The sequence below is a fragment of the Centruroides vittatus genome, unplaced genomic scaffold, assembly GCF_030686945.1.
Source record: "Centruroides vittatus isolate TY-2023 unplaced genomic scaffold, ASM3068694v2 contig_905, whole genome shotgun sequence".
NCBI classification, from domain to species: domain Eukaryota; kingdom Metazoa; phylum Arthropoda; class Arachnida; order Scorpiones; family Buthidae; genus Centruroides; species Centruroides vittatus.
In genome coordinates, this window is record NW_027122595.1 from 301,791 (window position 1) to 319,244 (window position 17,454).

A 17,454-nucleotide genomic window follows, 5' to 3' on the forward strand; every position below is an offset into this window, starting at 1 on the left:
CTCGAGTTGGCTAACTCGGTGTAGAAGGGTTGTAAGGTCCCCCTGCATGCCATTGGGGGAGCCAGTGGTGTCACGATCCTGGCGAGGAGGCTGCCACCAACCTCTTGCGCATCCTTGATGGTGGCGGTTGCCGCCTGAACAAAAGTGTGGGGAGGACCGCGTTGGGTTTGCTTTGCCTCGGCGTATGAAATGTGCTGTAGGGCACTGAATTTTAGAAGTTGAGCTTCATGGCGAAAGATCGGGCAGTTTGGGGAGTCGACACTGTGTTTCCCCCCGCAGCGTATGCACCCTCTGTCAGAGGTGGTGCAGTTGGTTGGGTGGTGGTCGGCCCCGCATTTGGGACATCGGCGGTGTCCCCGACAAGTACAGGCAGAGTGACCGAAGGAAAGACAACGTCGCACATGCGTGGCTGGGGGATGTAACACGTACATGGGTAGCGCTGATAATATATTGTCATATAGTTGATTGGGACAGCTCTGGCCACCGACATGTAGACAGTGGTACTTGGGAGGGTAATGGTATCCTCTTTGCGCGTGAAACGGTGAATTTCAATGACCGGGTGATCGGCCGCTGTGAGGGCCTCGTATATCTCCTGTACTGTTATTGAGGGGTCGACCCCCCTGGAGGAGGTATGCCATGAGGGCTGAGTCTGGGGCCAGTCGACTGCGGACAGGGGATCCGGCAAGGGTGTCGATTTGGAGAGCCGCCTCAGCGGTGAGGGAGTCCCGTGTCTTCAGGATGAGGAATCCCCCTCGGGAGTATCTGACGTCTGTGAGGAGGTCTGGGTGGGGGAAGTGCGGTTGAAGCGCCGCGTGCAAGTCTGCCGGACGTAAGCGATGGAGGGGGTTATGTCCCTCCAAAAAGACAGTATAAAGGTGGTCCGGGGGAAAATCTGGACGAATGGATCGAAGTTTGTCCAGCTCTGAGAGCGGATAGAAGAACCGAAAATCAGCGTGGACGGGGCTCGGCACCGCAGCCGGTGGTGTCAGCTCCTCTCCCGAGGCCTGCGAGACTTCCACGCTGAGTGAAAGCCGAAAAAGAAAAGAAAACTCCTACCTGCGCTGACTATCACAGGGGCGAGGCAGTGGCGTAGCGTAGTAAGGGCGGCAGGGGCGGCCCGCCCCGGGCGGCACTTTTAGGGGGCGGCATTTTTTCACAATAAATAATAATATCTTGTAAAAATTTGAACAATTTCATTTCATATTTTTATCGCACCTACGATTCGGACTGATTGAAATGAGCACGGAATTTTTCATTACTTATTCTGTGACGAAACTGGGGAATCCTTTTTCTTTAAATGAATGTATAATAATGACATCTTGCTCATTGTAGCGACTGACATCACCGTCTGTACAGTACAGACGGTGTTGTCAAGTCAGTACAGATTGTACTGACTTGTAGGAATTCCCCGTATTTTATTTAAGAGGGGGGCAAAATTTTCCTCCGCCCCGGGCGGCTGACACCCACGCTACGCCACTGGGGCGAGGACGGAAGCGAGGAAAACTAACACTTCAAGCCGTCGAAAGCGTGCTAGATCAGCGGGCTGGAAACGCAAAAAGCCAAATTCAAAGCGGAGACAAAAAAAAAAAAAAAAGTTCGTTCCGATAGAAACCGAAACCGAAACTCCTTCTTTCTTTCCGTACTTCTCCCCCGGTTTATATCCAAAATAATACCTTTGATATGAAAGGTATTTTATCTGCCGTTCGTCATTACTTATGCGAAAGTGTTCGTTCGTTACGTCATTTAATTGTTTAAATCATCCTGGCATGTATGATCTTCCCAATTTAGACGTGAAATCATTTTACATTATTAATAGCATCAATATTTTTCACAAAATAAAAGGATTTTTTGAATGAATCATGACTTTTCAGATACACGCAGGATTGTATTTAAATTGCTTAGATCCCGACGTTTATTGAATTTATTAATTGAAGAATAAAAGGGCCTTTTATAAATCAACGCTGAAGGCCTTAACAAATGTAAACCCATCTCTATTATTTTTGTATCTATGTATATTCATTCTTAAATTAATTGAAAGTGTCATTTGTCCTTTCGCATATACGCTTCACTTTGAATCCATTTAGCCCAAGAATCTGAACTGTAACCTGTTGAGTTTATGAACAAATCCAACCTTATAGCCTTTTCTCTATTGTACGGTATTTATAAATACTGTAGATCGTGTGGCAAAATTTGATATTTAACCAAATGTGATTTTTTAACAAATTTTATATTATTCCACAATTGATCAGGATTCATTAAATCAAAATGGCCGTCGTGCGTATGCCGGTTTGCTAATTATTGCAAATATTTATAAAGATTTAAGTTTAAAACCAGTTGAAAACTGCCTTCAGATAAACCCGAAGGGGGAAATCTTTATATTTAATAAAGATAATTATTATTAATTAGCTTTTAGTTAATTAATTATATCCGAAAAGTTTCTTGAGAGAACCACTTCATCAATTCCTATGGAAATAAATAATAATGTGAGAAATATCTTACCCGTAGAAATCGATCATGGAATAAAATTCAGGAAAAGCACGAAACATTCTCGATTAATCAAAAGCGCACTCTTAACAAACAAGAGCAAAACAATGAAAGGCCAATTGTCGAGTTTCTTTGTTACGCGTAAATAAAGAGGATCGGAAATTTTAAAAATTAATTATTTTTATTTAAAAATTTTTCAATCTGTCTGGTGTATAGTAATGATTAATTAAAGAACGATTAACATTTCCCCGTTTTTTACTTTCCCGGCTGTTATGTATGTTTCGTATAACAAGGGACATTTGGAATAGTGTGAAATTTTACTGAGTTTTTTGCAAATCTCCATGTTTTGAGACCCCTGAACCTAAGAAAGTAAAAAAATAAAATTTTCTGTGTGTTTGTTGGAATCTATTTCGTTTAATATCTTAGGATAAGGTGAAGATTTAAGAAATTTTAAATGATAAGCGTATGTGTGCATTCAATTTAAGAACAAGGAAGAATTTAAAACCCTCCTTTGAAAGAGAACTAACTATACAGCCGAAAATTTTGCAACAGAAGCAGTAAACGCAGAAATCCGATCGATTAGCCAGTTTCCTAAAACTTGCTCTCCATTGCTTAAAATTCGTGTATAATAATTTACGCTAAAATGTCGACCAGTGTCATTGGAAGGAAATTTGTAATTATGCAATGGTTTAAGTGGACTTTGTCTTTCTAAAAAACTTCTTTCGGCGTCTCCTAAAATTCTTGGCCACAATGCTGGATCTGTACTCAAAGTTTGTAGAACGCTTTTTGTGGAAGTCACGTTGGTGTCAATTTTTTCATCTGGTGATGATAGAGTCAGAGTGTCGACAGTTCCAATTGATTTAGAAACTTGGTCCATTTGTTTGTCATCATCATCCTCTGACGATTTTGTATTTTCTTTTATAACCGGACTTGATGTTGGATTCTCAGAGTTGTCATTTGTTTTGGTACAACTCTGGATATAATTTTTTAACGCGCCAGCTTGTTTTTGTCTTTCGGCTTCCTTTTCCAGCCTTCTTTTTTTGTACTGGTAAACAGACAGTTTTCTTTGATCGGTAGACATTCTGGAAGAGGCACGCGCATAACTCAAATTAACTTAGTTTTAATTCCATATGGGCTCTGTAACAAACAGTGGCGTAGCTAGGGGGTGCGGTAGGTGCGGTCCGCACCGGGCTTCTGGAAAGCGGTAGGTCCATGGAGGCCCCAAAATCACGAGAAAAAAAGACCCGAAAAATTTTTCACGGCAATCAGAACAAAGCAAAATTTGACATTTGGGTGCTCGAGCAGGGATCCCTATTACACAGGAAAATCAGCAACTCAACTGTAATCTAGTTATACACTATATAAAATTCAAAAGCCAAAATTTATAGAAAAAAAATTACTTGTTTTCGTTTGAACGTTCCCGATTACCATTACGGAAAAAGAACACCCACTGCCGAAAAATTTTTAAAATGGAATGATGCTTTAACATTTTTATTAATGATGTCTCCAAACTTGTTTTTGCCTTTCGACTTCCTTTTCCGGCCTTCTTTTTTTGTACTGGTAACCAGACAGTTTTCTTTGACCGTTAGACATTCTGGAAGAGACACGCACATAACTCAAATTAAACAATGTAAACTATAAAATAATATTTTTTAAAAAAATAAAGATTTATCCTTGTTCTAAATAAGCTAAAACAGTAATTAACATAACTTCAAAATTATATTCTGCCAATGGACATAAAAAATATTTATGGCTTACACATAATATTTTTCGTATCCTGTGAACGTAAAGAAAGTCTAGTGTTTTTATATATGTATTCTATAATAACAAATATTTCAGCAAATCTGGTTCCGTACCGGGCCCGGAGAACCATAGCTACGCCACTGGTAACAAAAATATATCAAAATTGTTTTGAAATATTGCTGATATTTCTGAAGGTAATCTTTTTCCGTAAAATGGTCGGAACACACGACGTAATTTCTATTTAAATATTCTGCCCTTTCGTTTTCAAAATCTTGTCTAAATCGGACCTTCTGCACTTAATAACCCACTGAGTGCATCTGAAAATCAATATAAACACATATGTTGAACGATAACAATAATTTAAAGGAGGAATGTTTATATAAATGAAAACAATCTAATTGCTTGTTAATTTACTTATCAGCGTCAGGAATATGAGTTTTTTAATTACTTTTTTTTAAGTTTGTTTTTAGGGAATTTGTAAAACGACTCGCGATTACCTTGTACAGTGACGGCCGGATGGCCGAGCGGTAAAGGTGGCAGCCTACCGCTCTGGGGGACCCGGGATCGAATCCAAACGGGTCGAATAATCCCCAGGAATTTTTCGGGGGTGGTCCGTTCGGATATGTCGGGCCCCGTCCCTCACCACCCGGTCGCCCTATTATGGGCCTGGCCGAACCCATAATGGGCCTACTAAAAGAGGCCCTCTTAGTGCCCACAGGGCGGAAAGAGTTAAAAAAAAAAAAAAAAAAACCTTGTACAGTACCTTATAATTAAAGTAACCATACATAGCGCCAATAACCCCTTTTCCGGCCATTCTAATTATTGTTAGATATAAAAATGTTCAAAACTTTATATTAATACCCAAAAACGTCTCATACACGCGGGGTACAAACGGACTAAAGTATAGTTATCTCCTCGAACCACTAGATGGCGGGCAGAAGCTTGTCGCCAGTTTTCAGCAGAAGTTTCCACTATTGGAGGAATTTTGGCGTAAAAATTTTACGGCGTAAAATGTAGAGACATGCTCTACTCTTTTTTCAGTTCTGTTTTAGCCAAAATTTCAGAAAAATTTTTACGTTTTCTGTTTTATGCTAGATTTTACGCCGAATTTTACGCATATTGGAGTTAAGCAGAATAGGAGAGAAATGAAGGGACCATGGAGCTCCATGTTTATAGAAAATTGAATTCAAAGGAAAAAGGAATTTAACCCTTAACTAAGATGGTGCGAGTTAAAATAACCCAACTTAGTTTTCTTTTTAATTTTTGAAGTAAATAACAAGACATTTCTTTCTTTAACCCTTTATTGAAATGTTTCTAAACAAGACAACTATTTGGTGTGTATTGTAATTTTTATTTATGACCCTCTGGCGGGAATATATAAATATAAGTACACTTATTGTTTACTTTCACAATTTATATTATAATATTTTAAATTTAAAATGAATAAATAAAGTAAAACTATTTATATAATAAACAAGTATAGAAAATTTTAAATTTATTTTCATAGACGCTATATTTTATTATTATTATTCTCAAAGTTTTCAAATAATTTCCGCAGAGTGGTGTTGCGTGAAACTTTTGCACGTGTGAAACGTTTTTGAATATATCATGAAGAAAAGGTATTTTATAAGTTTTATTATTATGTATACGGTGTATATATAAATGTTAATTTTTAGGATAGTGATTAAACAACGAATGGATAATGTTTATATGATATTAAATATACATTTAATATGATTATTTTCAAATTTCAGAACTTTTTGATTTAGTAGTTGCAAGTGTAATTTTACCTAAAGTTCTTATGACAAAACATTGATGCATCTGAGGAGTTTATTTAGAAATCCAAATTGCACTGAATTGTGTTACTCGCACTTTATCTTTGCTGAAGACCATTCGTAATCTTAAAGCGTTACGAGCCATTACTACGTAAGTAAAATAAAACGATTCTACAGGATGTTAGCACTCTAAAACACGTCCTGCAGTGCTGAATGTTTTTGAAGATTGTCGAAAATTTAAAGATGAAAAATTTAGAAGTGTCCTAAACTGTTTTCAGTAATTTATATAATTATCCTGTTTTCCTTTTTATGAGAGAATTAAAAATGATTGCGACATAAAGGTTTACCAATAATTTATGTGGTCTTATATTTTTCTGAAGAACAAATTGGCTTGAGTATATTTGGTGTTGAGGTAATTATACAGTTTAAGCGAATATGAGTTTTTTAATTATTTTTTTTAAAAAGAAGTTAGACACTCAGAAAATGCATAACATTTTTCTGGGTGATCCATATATAAAGAGCTATAAGCAAAAAATGGTTAATGTTACCTATGGTTCCAAAATGGCGGCTCGTCTCTGATCCAGCAAATAGAAGAAAGGAAACAGTGGGGACGCATGTTCTAACCTAACCTAACCTAACCTATTCTAATAATTTGGTTGGTAATAATTATGGTAATTTATTAGAATAGGTTAGGTTAGAAACGTGCGTCCCCACTGTTTCCTTTCTTCTGTTTGCTGGAATCAGAGACGAGCTGCCATTTTGAAACCATAGGTAACATTAGCCCAAAAAATCATAGGACTACTTACTGATTGTGCACCGTTCAAGACTCCATTGCTTAAGCTTGTTTTCATTGCAGGGCATTACATTGGACAGCAGACAGATATGAAGTCGGTGGCATCCAGTCATGTGACTATTGTCTTGTCTCGGCCACACCTTGCATCTCTGACGTGTTTGTGATAACTTATTCTTTTTGCAGAAGAATTCACTAAAGTTTGAAGACATCATTAATAGGAATATTAAAACATCATTCCATTTTAAATATGGATTAAAATCAACATATAACAACATATGATAATTTGATAAATAACTAATAATTCTACTCTGCTTTTAAATGGCTTTATTTTTCATGTCTTAAGCAAAATTGAGTTATATTTATTTACATCAAGACAATAGACATATTATGTTGCATCTGACTAATATTTATCATCATAATATATATCACGATAGAATTATTGTCGTTAGCGAGCAGTTTTACCTTTGTTGTTTCATATGGTCATTCATTATTTATTATCATCATCATTATGAACACGAAGCGTGGCCGAGACGAGACAGTAGTCGTGTGATTGGATGGCATTGAGAAAGCGTCCACCGTCCAATGTGCCAGTGGATGCTTCATATGCGTCTGCCGTCCAATGTGCTGCCCTGTGACGAAAACTCTGTGTTTGCTGTCATATCCTCTTCTGTCTGAGATTGTGTTGTGCCTTTTTCTTCTTCTATTTCCAACATATCTTTGTGAAACAAGGTTTACCAGCTTTATCAAGTCTAAATACAGAAGTAGACTTGTGGTGGAAGATGATCTTCATTGTTCTCTTGCAAAGACTGCCCCGAAAATTTCTGATCTGGTGAGAAAGAAGCAGTCTTAACCTTCACACTAACATTGGCTTTTTATGCATACTGTTGCAAAATGTAGCAATGTAGTTTACTGTTGTTATATTAAGACTGTTAGCCATGCTACACCATGCTTCAAGACAAAATTTCATTTATTTGTAATTAGAAATAAATATTTCACAATATATAATTACATATTGTTTTTGTGATTAATCATTATGCTTTAATTATGTTCAATTTGTAACAATGAAAATACATCCTGCATATCAGATATTTATATTATGAATCAATAGTAGCAAAATTAGTTATGAAGTAACAACAAAAATAATTTTGTTGTTGGGTCACCACAACATGAGGAACTGTATAAAAAGGTCAGGGCATTAGGAAGGTTGAGAACCACTGCTTTAAAAGTTAAATTTTTATTATATATTAATAATTTATTAAATATTTTATATTTAGGAAAACCTTATGTGAACTAAGTGTTGATGAATTTATGGAGAAAGGATTTTCTTCAGATGATGAATTTGAAGATTTACAACTTAGTACAGAAGAAAAAAGTCAAAATCAGAAAAATATTAAATTAAAACTTTCACAGAAAAAATCTAAAATTAAAAAAGTAAAGAAAAATACAAAACAGGAAATTGATGTTCTAAATGATGATGCAGAAGAATCATCCTTTACTAAAATGAAAAGAAAAAAAATTCATAAAGATAAAATAAATAAATCCCTTTCCAAGAAAAAGAAATTGACTAAAGAAGTTATCAATGAAGAAGCCTTTGAAGAAAGTGATGAAGCACTTGAAAACAAAGATGAAATTTTTCAAGAAAATGATATAGTTGATGAAGAAAGGAAAAATCTTCAAGAGGATGATGACTCTAGGTAATATTTTACATTTAATATTTTAATTATAAGTTTTACATACATAATAACACATAATATTTAAATTATAAGTTAAAATTTATAATTGTTTTCTGAAAGTTAATATGTAATAATTTTTATTATATAACATGTTGCCAACTCCAAAACTCACTTCACATATACATTTGAATCTACTATCGTGGATTGGGATTCTGTAACTCCTGATGCTCTTTGAGGATCAACATTTTTCTTATCATTGCATAATACCATATTTACTCGCATATAAGATGACCTCTCATATAGGACGAGGTGTAACTTTAAAGATCAAAATAAAGAAAATTAGATCTATTAATACAATTCTAATTTTATCTCATCTAATCACAAATAAAATATCAAATGAATGTAAATGCACACATTGTCCCACAAAACTTACTGGCATTTTAAAGTTTAAGGAAAAATCTTGTAAAATCGACAACATAATTTTTTCATTTAAAGCTGGACAATCGGGAACCTTATTTTGCCAATTCTTAACAGTTGAATCCACTCTCCGTCAATTACATTTACGAGTTTCAGTTTCTCTGAATTCTGATTTCCAAATAATCATCTATTTTCACATTGGAATGGATTAAAACTTATATTGGGCTTCTGTGACTTTTGAATTTTAATCTGAAACTCAATTCAAAAGCTTTGCTTTTCCTATTGCTATTCATCTTTACTCCTGACAATATACAAGAACAATTCAAATGACCCAGATAAAATAGTTTTGTTTTTAAATACAAGAGGGTAAGCATCCGGTAAAATAATGCAATGAATCTTTCACTCCTGCATATAGGACAACCTAGAAATTTGAAGCTGTGATAAATGAATAAAAACCTTGTCTTATATGCAAGTAAATACGGTAATTGGTATACAATTTGATTAACCTAAAACACATAAGAACCTTATAAATCTGTGAAGTTTGCAAAGTTTCCAAGGATGGTGATTGTGTAAATACACAAGAATGTGAAACATTTTCAGCTGCATGGCAAATATTTTATGTAAACATATGAGAAGATTAGAATCAATGTACAGTAAGACCCCACTTAATGCTGATTCAATATAACATGGTCTGCTTTAAGTTTAAAAACGCTCAAAATTTACACTGATTCAAATTAATACGGCATTCGTTGATTTGTATATAATATGATTATTCCCAAACATGAACAAATCAGCAAAAGCTAGCAATTCGTTGTAGTGTTGTTCTTCCCTTAAATCTATGTTTGTTTTGTGCAATTTTGGAAAAAATATAACATTGTGGATGCCATAAGAAATATTGACTTTGCTTGGCAAGAATTAACTGATAAATGCATGAACAGTGTGTGGAAGAAATTATGGCTGAAGGTATCCAAGAATTCTTAATGAGAAGAGCCTATCACTGTATCATTAGGTTGACCAAATTGTCAACTTAATCGATACAGGAGATGTAGACAAGCAGGATATTGAGGAGTTACTGCAGGTTTCTGGTGAGAGCCTTACCAACAATGACCTTCAAGAAATGGTAGAACAAGAAATTCATAACCTTGTACTGGCGACAGTCACAATCCAGACTGTAGGTAAATTGAGATTGAAGTGAGTCGTGGATTGTGTGCGAACGTACTATAAGGAATATTGTTTGGTTTTTTACAACCTGCCCTTACTCTTATTCCTATTTTTAGCTAGTTTTTATTCCATGCATATGGTCAAAATTCTTCCTCTGAAAGAGTATTTGAACTGATTCTTTGTTTTAGTTTTAAAATATTTTGTATGCAATTAATTCTTTCAGAATTTTGAAGATGGGACTTTGTGTTTTTGTAAGGTAGGTTATGGACAGAGGTTTTAGGTATTTATTTGTTATTTAGAGGTAAATATTATAGATGTCCAGTTTGAAAGGTCTGGGGATTGTAAAAATGTCCATTAAGTAGAGAGATCTGCTATTCGGTAGTGCTCATTAATGGAATTTTTACTGTAAATGCGTTATTAATAATAATAAAATAAAATAATCAATTTTTTATTAACTATTTTTTTGTAAAAATTGTTAGAAAACATAATTTTTACAAAACAAAAACTTGTTCTGTAATAATATAGAATTTAGTTATAAAAATTTAAGTTAGTTATTAAAATACATAATGTTTTTTTAACTATTTATATATTATCTTAAAACAGTGAATCTGATGAAGAATCATTAGGATTCGAAATGGGAAAATTAAAAGAAAAGGATCCAGAATTTTATAAATTTTTGGAAGAAAATGACAAGGAATTATTAAATTTTGATGTGTCTGATGGTGAGGATTTTGAAGATGATGGTGAAAAGGTAATTAAAAAAATATGTTTTATTAGGTGTTATGTGTATTGAATCAGTTAAATGATATATTTTGGCTGTTGAAATTTTATAAACTTAGATTAAATGGTAAAATTCTCAATTCATGGCTTTTATGTTTATCTACCATCTCTTATCATTGTGTAAAATGACAGGTAGATTAATTCCCTTATTAATTAAGAAATATGTATTATTTCTTAATTAATAAATGATTGCCGAAAAAATATGAAACCGAAAAATATGTATTATTACTAACAATGTTACTTTAAAAGAATTACTAAAAGTAAATTTTCTTTTTCTTAAAGAATTTTTATTTCTTTTAATAATAATTTAAATCTTATACCATGTTTCAATTCTTGCATATGTGAAACTTTCCATGTGCACCATCTAAGAATGTTAATATAACTGGTATTTTTTTAAAACTTGAATCATGTAAGTAATAATAAGTAATGATTAAAATTATCATCAAATAATGTTTTTTAGTTTTTATTTTAAACAAAGTAATTTTTATTTTACATCTATGTTTGAATAATTTATTTCTTTTCAATATTATAGCTTCTCTTTTATTTTAAAATAATTACACTTTATTATTTAGATGGAGACAGAGGATTTTGATGATGAAGAAGACGACTCTATAGCAGATAAAAAAATAAACAAGAAGCTTTTAGAACAATGGAAAACCGAACTGAAGGTAATAATATATTTATTCAGTAGAAACGATTGTACAATAGAATAATTTATTTATTGTATATCTTGAAGGTGATAAGAAAATCAGTCTTTGAAAAATGAGAGTTACTTCACATAAATGAACAATTGAAATAAATTTACAATTATTTTTTGCTTTAAATGGAATGTTTTTATATATTCCATTTAAAGCAAAAAATAATTGTAGATTTAATTTTGTATATTAAAATAAATCGCTAATAAAATAAGATATTTACAAGTAAATAAATATTTATGATATAAATCATTTATTGAACTTAAAAAAGATATATGGCTTCATAAGAAACTACTATAATTATTTATTTATGTATATGTTAATAATGCTAAAAGGCAAGTGATAACTACCCTCAATAAGAGAAAACAAAATGCAAAAACTCAATGAAAATGCAAAGAAATAGTATACAGTAATATATTTTTACATAAAGATTTAAAATGTTTAAAATCAAAAATCTAAATTCACAATATCTAATATAGTGCAATTTTGAAAAAAAATCTTTTAGATACAGATAGGAAGAGCACATGAAGTGTTTGTAGTAATTCTATTAGGCACTCTTAATGCAAAGAAATCAATTGAAGAAATGCATTAAAATATTTTTATAATAAAATTATTAAAATATTTTTTAAAAATTATAAAAGTTTGATATCACAATGATTAAATTTTAAAATTACAGAAAAGTTATTGCTGTAATTTTCAGTAAATATATTAATATTTTTAAAAAATATTAGTATTCTGCATTATTTTAGAGAAACAAAAATTTCTGTATATTTTAAAGTAATTAAAAATTAACAAACCAAACAATCACCATAATTAATTGGACTATTTTTCACTACCGATTAATTATGGCAATTGTTTGGTTTATTGTTAATACATCAGGCTTAGTGATGTTTATATATGCGTTAAAAATTAAAGCTTAAAAGAATATCTTACAGTATGTAAAAGAAACATTTTTTGAATTCTCTGATTGAATAGCTAAATAATAACAAAAATTCAGTTTTAGTTTTGTTTAATGTAATATTATATGTATCTATATATTAATTAAAACAGAGGCTTTGGTTTTCTGACTTAGCTTGAGTAAATGGCTAGGGCTAAAATTATGGTTCAGGTAGCAAATTAAAGCTGTTATCTTGTAGATAATGCTGCTAAAGAGAGATTTGAGAAAGGTGCAATGGTTCAGGCATGACAGAGTGGGAAAGGTACAATGTGAAGTCTTCAGGAAAAATATGTTGTGTGATATAAAACCTGTTGCAATCCCTACAGCTCTTCTTGCAACCCACACTTTGGGAACTGTGGCTATAGAATATAAAGAAACAAATAAATTATTTTAAACAAAAGAGAAAAATTATCACATGACCAACAGTTGAACAGAATAACTAATATTCTCAAACTTCAGCGAAAGCATAAAGGAATTGCTAACGGAGTAAATTAAATGTGAATTAGAATGATCACTCCCTACAAAATAATTTTATTTTAAATAAAATCACAAAATAAGTTTTTTTTTAATGTTATAAAACAGCAAATATAATTAAAAGCATAATATTGGGTTGTTCAGAAAGTTTGTAGTGGTTTCTGATAGCTGACAGTTGAGACACTGGTTGATGTGAAAATGATTAGAATTGTACAAACCAATAAATATTACGATAAATGACCTCAAGACATGTCCGTTACGAAAAAACTTAAGATTATTCGAATATCATTTAGTTTGTCTTGCTGCAAAAATGGATGCAAACAACATGCATTATGGACACTTGTTTATTTTTTTTTATCGTAAAGGCAAAAATGCTATACAAACAGCAAAAAAAATATGTGATGTTTATGGTGGGAGTGCTGTAGCAGAATCAACTGTTCAAAAGTGGTTTGCAAAATTTAAAGTGGGTGATTTCAACCTTGAAGATGCTCCCCGCTCAGGAAGACCTCCTGTTATTGAAGAGAACCAGATCAAAGCATTATTGGATGAAAACCCTCCTTACACAACTTGAGAGATTGCATACATAGTGACGTCATCAAGCAGTATTGTATTTCAACATTTAAAGAAGCTCGGATACGTGAATCATTACGACATTTGGATACCTCACAACTTAACGGAAAAGAACTTTTATCACCTATCATTAAATGCTTCAGAAAAGGGTCATTTTCATTTCATCTTTCAAGAGAATCATTTGTGATTCTCTTGAAAGATGAAATGAAAATGTCCTTTTTCTGAAGCATTTAGTGACAGGTGATGAAAAGTGAATTGTTTATAACAACATCAGCTGAAAATGATCATGGGGTAAGAAAAATGAACCACCATTAAAAACTCCAAAGGCTGGTTTTCATCCAAAGAAAGTCATGCTCGCTGTCTGGTGAGATTGGAAAGGAATCCTGCACTACAAGCTGCTTCCACAGAATCAGACAATTGCTTCTTATAAGTATTGTTCCTAATTGGATAAACTGAACATGGCAATTAAAGAAAAAGTCCAGAACTGGCCCATAGAAAAGGCATTGTGTTTCACCAAGATAATGCCAGACTGCATATGTCTTTACGAACACACCAAAAATTATTGGAACTAGGCTGGGATGTAATACAGTTCAGGTATCAAATTAAAATTCATATTATAAAAGATGCTGCTGAAGAAAGATTTGAAAAAGGTTTAATAATTTAGGTATGGTGGAGTGGCAATGATACAATGCTAAGCCTATGGGAAGGCAGTGACAAACATGTTGGCCAATAGCATGCCATTTAATGATTTAATTTTTATTAACTGTTTACTCATCACTGTGAATTTTTGCTTTGTTTGCTATTGAAGAAATGTTCAGGATAGCAAGCTTGGATATAGTAGACATGTACCCATCAATAACATGGCAAATAATAGAAAACAAATTACAACAACTTACAGTAAAAGACGAAATTATGAACCTAATAGAATTTACCTACAGAAGCAACTATTTTGAAGTCAAGGAGACTATTATACACAGAACAAAGGAATAAGTATGGGATCAGTAATAGGATCAAAATTAGCAGAGCTCATAATGATTGATATAAATGAAAGAATTAGAAAAATACAAGGAATACACGGTTTTATAAAAGATACATTGATGATATTCTGGTAATATATAACAAAAACAGAAATTACAATAGAATAAATTAATAACTATGTAAATAGTATACATGAAGCATTAAAATTTAAAACAGGAAGAAAATAGAAATGATTAGGAATTAAGTTATTTAGACATTATAATAAAAAGATTGAAAAATGGCCTAGAATTTAGAACGTTTAGAAAACCTGGCTCAGTAAAAACGACAATAAAATACCATTCTAGTATACCAGGCATGGGGCAAATGCGGCTCTTTTCAGTTACATGCGGCTTTTGCTGAAAGTGCTATACTTCCAGCCTTACCATACTATCCGCCACGACAGTACAGAACTGCAGCTCCCATGCATTTTGCAAAACCTACATTTTGGCTCTCACTGAACTCTTGCCCACCTCTGCAATATACCATTACATGTTAAAGAAAATACATTTTAAAATGGAATATTGCAAAATAAAAAACAGAACAAGCTAAGAGATTTATATACATAAAGAACTGGCAGAGTTAAAACAAAAATTCCTTCTAGAAGGATATCTGCAATGATTATTAAATGCATGGGAAAGTAAAATAAATAAACCCAAAGATTCAAGAAAAAGATAAACATAAAACCAATGTAAAGTATACCACCTTTCCATACATGAAGGGTTTGTATGAAGAAATTAATCAAGAAATAAACAAAATAAACTTTAAGCTTGCACTGAACTATGAAAAAATTTCCACTAACAAGGGAACTGTCGGAGTGTCATCTAATAGATTTTAATAAAATTTAGTTAATAATTACGTTAAAAGTATACAAACTCTATGACAAATTTGTAGTATTCACTAAAAGTGTTAATCAAAGTTATTAGCAATCAAATGTCGTACTATTTTATAGTACTTAAACACAAATATGCAAATTTTTAGAAGTGAAAGGGTCGCGGAGGAAGACGGCGATATTACATTTAGAATAAATGCTGGAATTTTCGAAAATGGGAGAAAAATTAATAAAATTTAGTTTACGTTAAAAGTATACAAACTCTATATCAAATTTGTAATGTTTACTAAAAGTGTTAACACAAATATGCCCAAATTTTTAGTAGTGAAATGGTCGTGGAGGAAGACGGCGCTAATACATTTATGAATGAATTCTAGTTTTCGAAAATGGGAGAATTAAATGTAAATATTCAAAACATTACAGCAGAATTTAAACGTTTATGTGATAATGTTTGGCCTACAGAAAATATTTGTAGGCCTAATATTTCAGACGTTGATAAACAGGTAGCCAAACTGCTTTTTAATGCATTTAGCGATATTTTAAGTAGTTATGTAAGTAGAGATGACGAAGAGTTTTGTCAGATGGAAAATAATAATTTGATTATAGATAGGCCTATTTCAGATAATAAAATAACATGTCTGCTTCTAGAGAAAGAAATTGATAACGCAGACACTGACTGTGAATCAGGATATTCAGATGATGAAAAATCCGATAAGAATATAATCTCAACAAAACGAAAAGAAGAAATTCTTAACTTGCATAAGAAACACCCAAAATGGAAATTACACACATTACAGCGGAAAGGAGCTAAAGAATTAAAACATTTTAGTGATTTATATAAATGGGAAAAACAATTTAAATCTCGAAAGCATAGAATTGAAACGTTAAAAATCATTAAAGAACATACTAAACAAATGTTTGACGAAGCTCGAGGCAGCTATAAAATTGTTAAAGGAAATCAATTAAAAATATGGGCATTACAGAAATTTCTTCAACTGAATAGTTCAATTAAATTTACAGCTAGTGATTCTTGGGTTGCAAAATTTAAAAAAGAATATAGATTAGTATCTCGAAAGATTACAAATACTTGTAAATAAAACAGAAATAGTGAACGAAAAGGATATTTTAGTAAAAGCTGCACAATTTCAAACAACAGTAAAAAATTTATTGCCATCTTATTCGCGTAACTTCATATTCAATACGGATCAGTGTGGTTTTTCATACGAAATGATTTCACCAAGAATACTTTCATATAAAGGAGAAAAAAACACTATTGAATTTGCACATTCTCCAAGTAATAAAGTTACGCATTCCTACACTGTTCAATATTTAGTTAATGCTAACGGACAAATTGTAGGTAATGTATTTATTTGCTTACAAGAGGCTCATGGAACCTTTAGACCTAGAGTTCAAGCATCGCTGTTCAATGCCCCAAACATAACTGTTACAGCTAGCTCATCTGGCAAATTATCTACAGCAATTATTACAAACTATGTAAAAGACGTATTATCTCCAAATATAACAGAAAACTCTTTATTAATAATTAACTAGTGGAGTGGACAAACAAATACAGTCAAACCTGTTTTTATGCGGGGGATAGGGACCGCATAAAAGAAAAGGCATAAAAAAAAATCGCGCGAAACTTCATGAGTGGCTATAAAAAATAGTTTTCGCAACACAATTAAAAAAATATTTTTTTTATGCGGTGAATAGGGACCGCATAAAAAAAGTCTCACGTAGAAAATAACTCGAAACCGTACGAAATAACTAGGAATTGCTTTTTTAACTCTGGGCCTTTTTCTGCAACACCTAATGGGGAAAAAAATCCTCTAAGAATTTTAATTTTTATATTAATTAATTATTTCCACTTAAATACAAATCTAACATTAAAAAGTTAAAAATAATCGTTAAATAATGATTTTATTTGAAAATATAGCTGCAGGAAGTGTTATTTCATTTAACAAGGCATGAAATTTCACACCTGCAGTCTAAAGCTGGAGGGGAGCTAACTTACCGCATCTGTTCAAATATAACATAATATTTATGGTTTTTTATGCTATTAAAATAAGAGGGGACCGGAAAAAAAACGTATGAGAAAAAAATTTT

At 32.4% G+C, this 17,454-nt stretch overlaps 2 protein-coding genes across 2 annotated transcripts in view; one reads left to right on the plus strand and one right to left on the minus strand.

The window, feature by feature from the left end:
- Positions 1–3,010: 3,010 nt before the first annotated feature.
- LOC136984177 (zinc finger MYM-type protein 5-like) lies at positions 3,011–3,565 on the minus strand. Its single transcript, XM_067281112.1, has one exon. The coding sequence runs from the start codon at positions 3,563–3,565 to the stop codon at positions 3,011–3,013; it is 555 nt and encodes a 184-aa protein (XP_067137213.1).
- Positions 3,566–5,770: 2,205 nt separating this feature from the next.
- Noc2 (Nucleolar complex protein 2) overlaps positions 5,771–17,454 on the plus strand; it is a 31,823-nt gene continuing 20,139 nt past the window's right edge. Inside the window, exons 1-4 of the mRNA XM_067281098.1 lie at positions 5,771–5,846; positions 8,070–8,489; positions 10,650–10,797; positions 11,399–11,494. Coding sequence (XP_067137199.1) covers positions 5,836–5,846; positions 8,070–8,489; positions 10,650–10,797; positions 11,399–11,494 — 675 coding nt within the window. The 5' untranslated portion in view covers positions 5,771–5,835. The remainder of the gene's footprint in view (positions 5,847–8,069; positions 8,490–10,649; positions 10,798–11,398; positions 11,495–17,454) is intronic.

Bases quoted from the DNA above. Each gene is read 5' to 3' on its own strand.
- LOC136984177 (XM_067281112.1), bottom strand. From the start codon at position 3,565: ATGTCTACCGATCAAAGAAAACTGTCTGTTTACCAGTACAAAAAAAGA.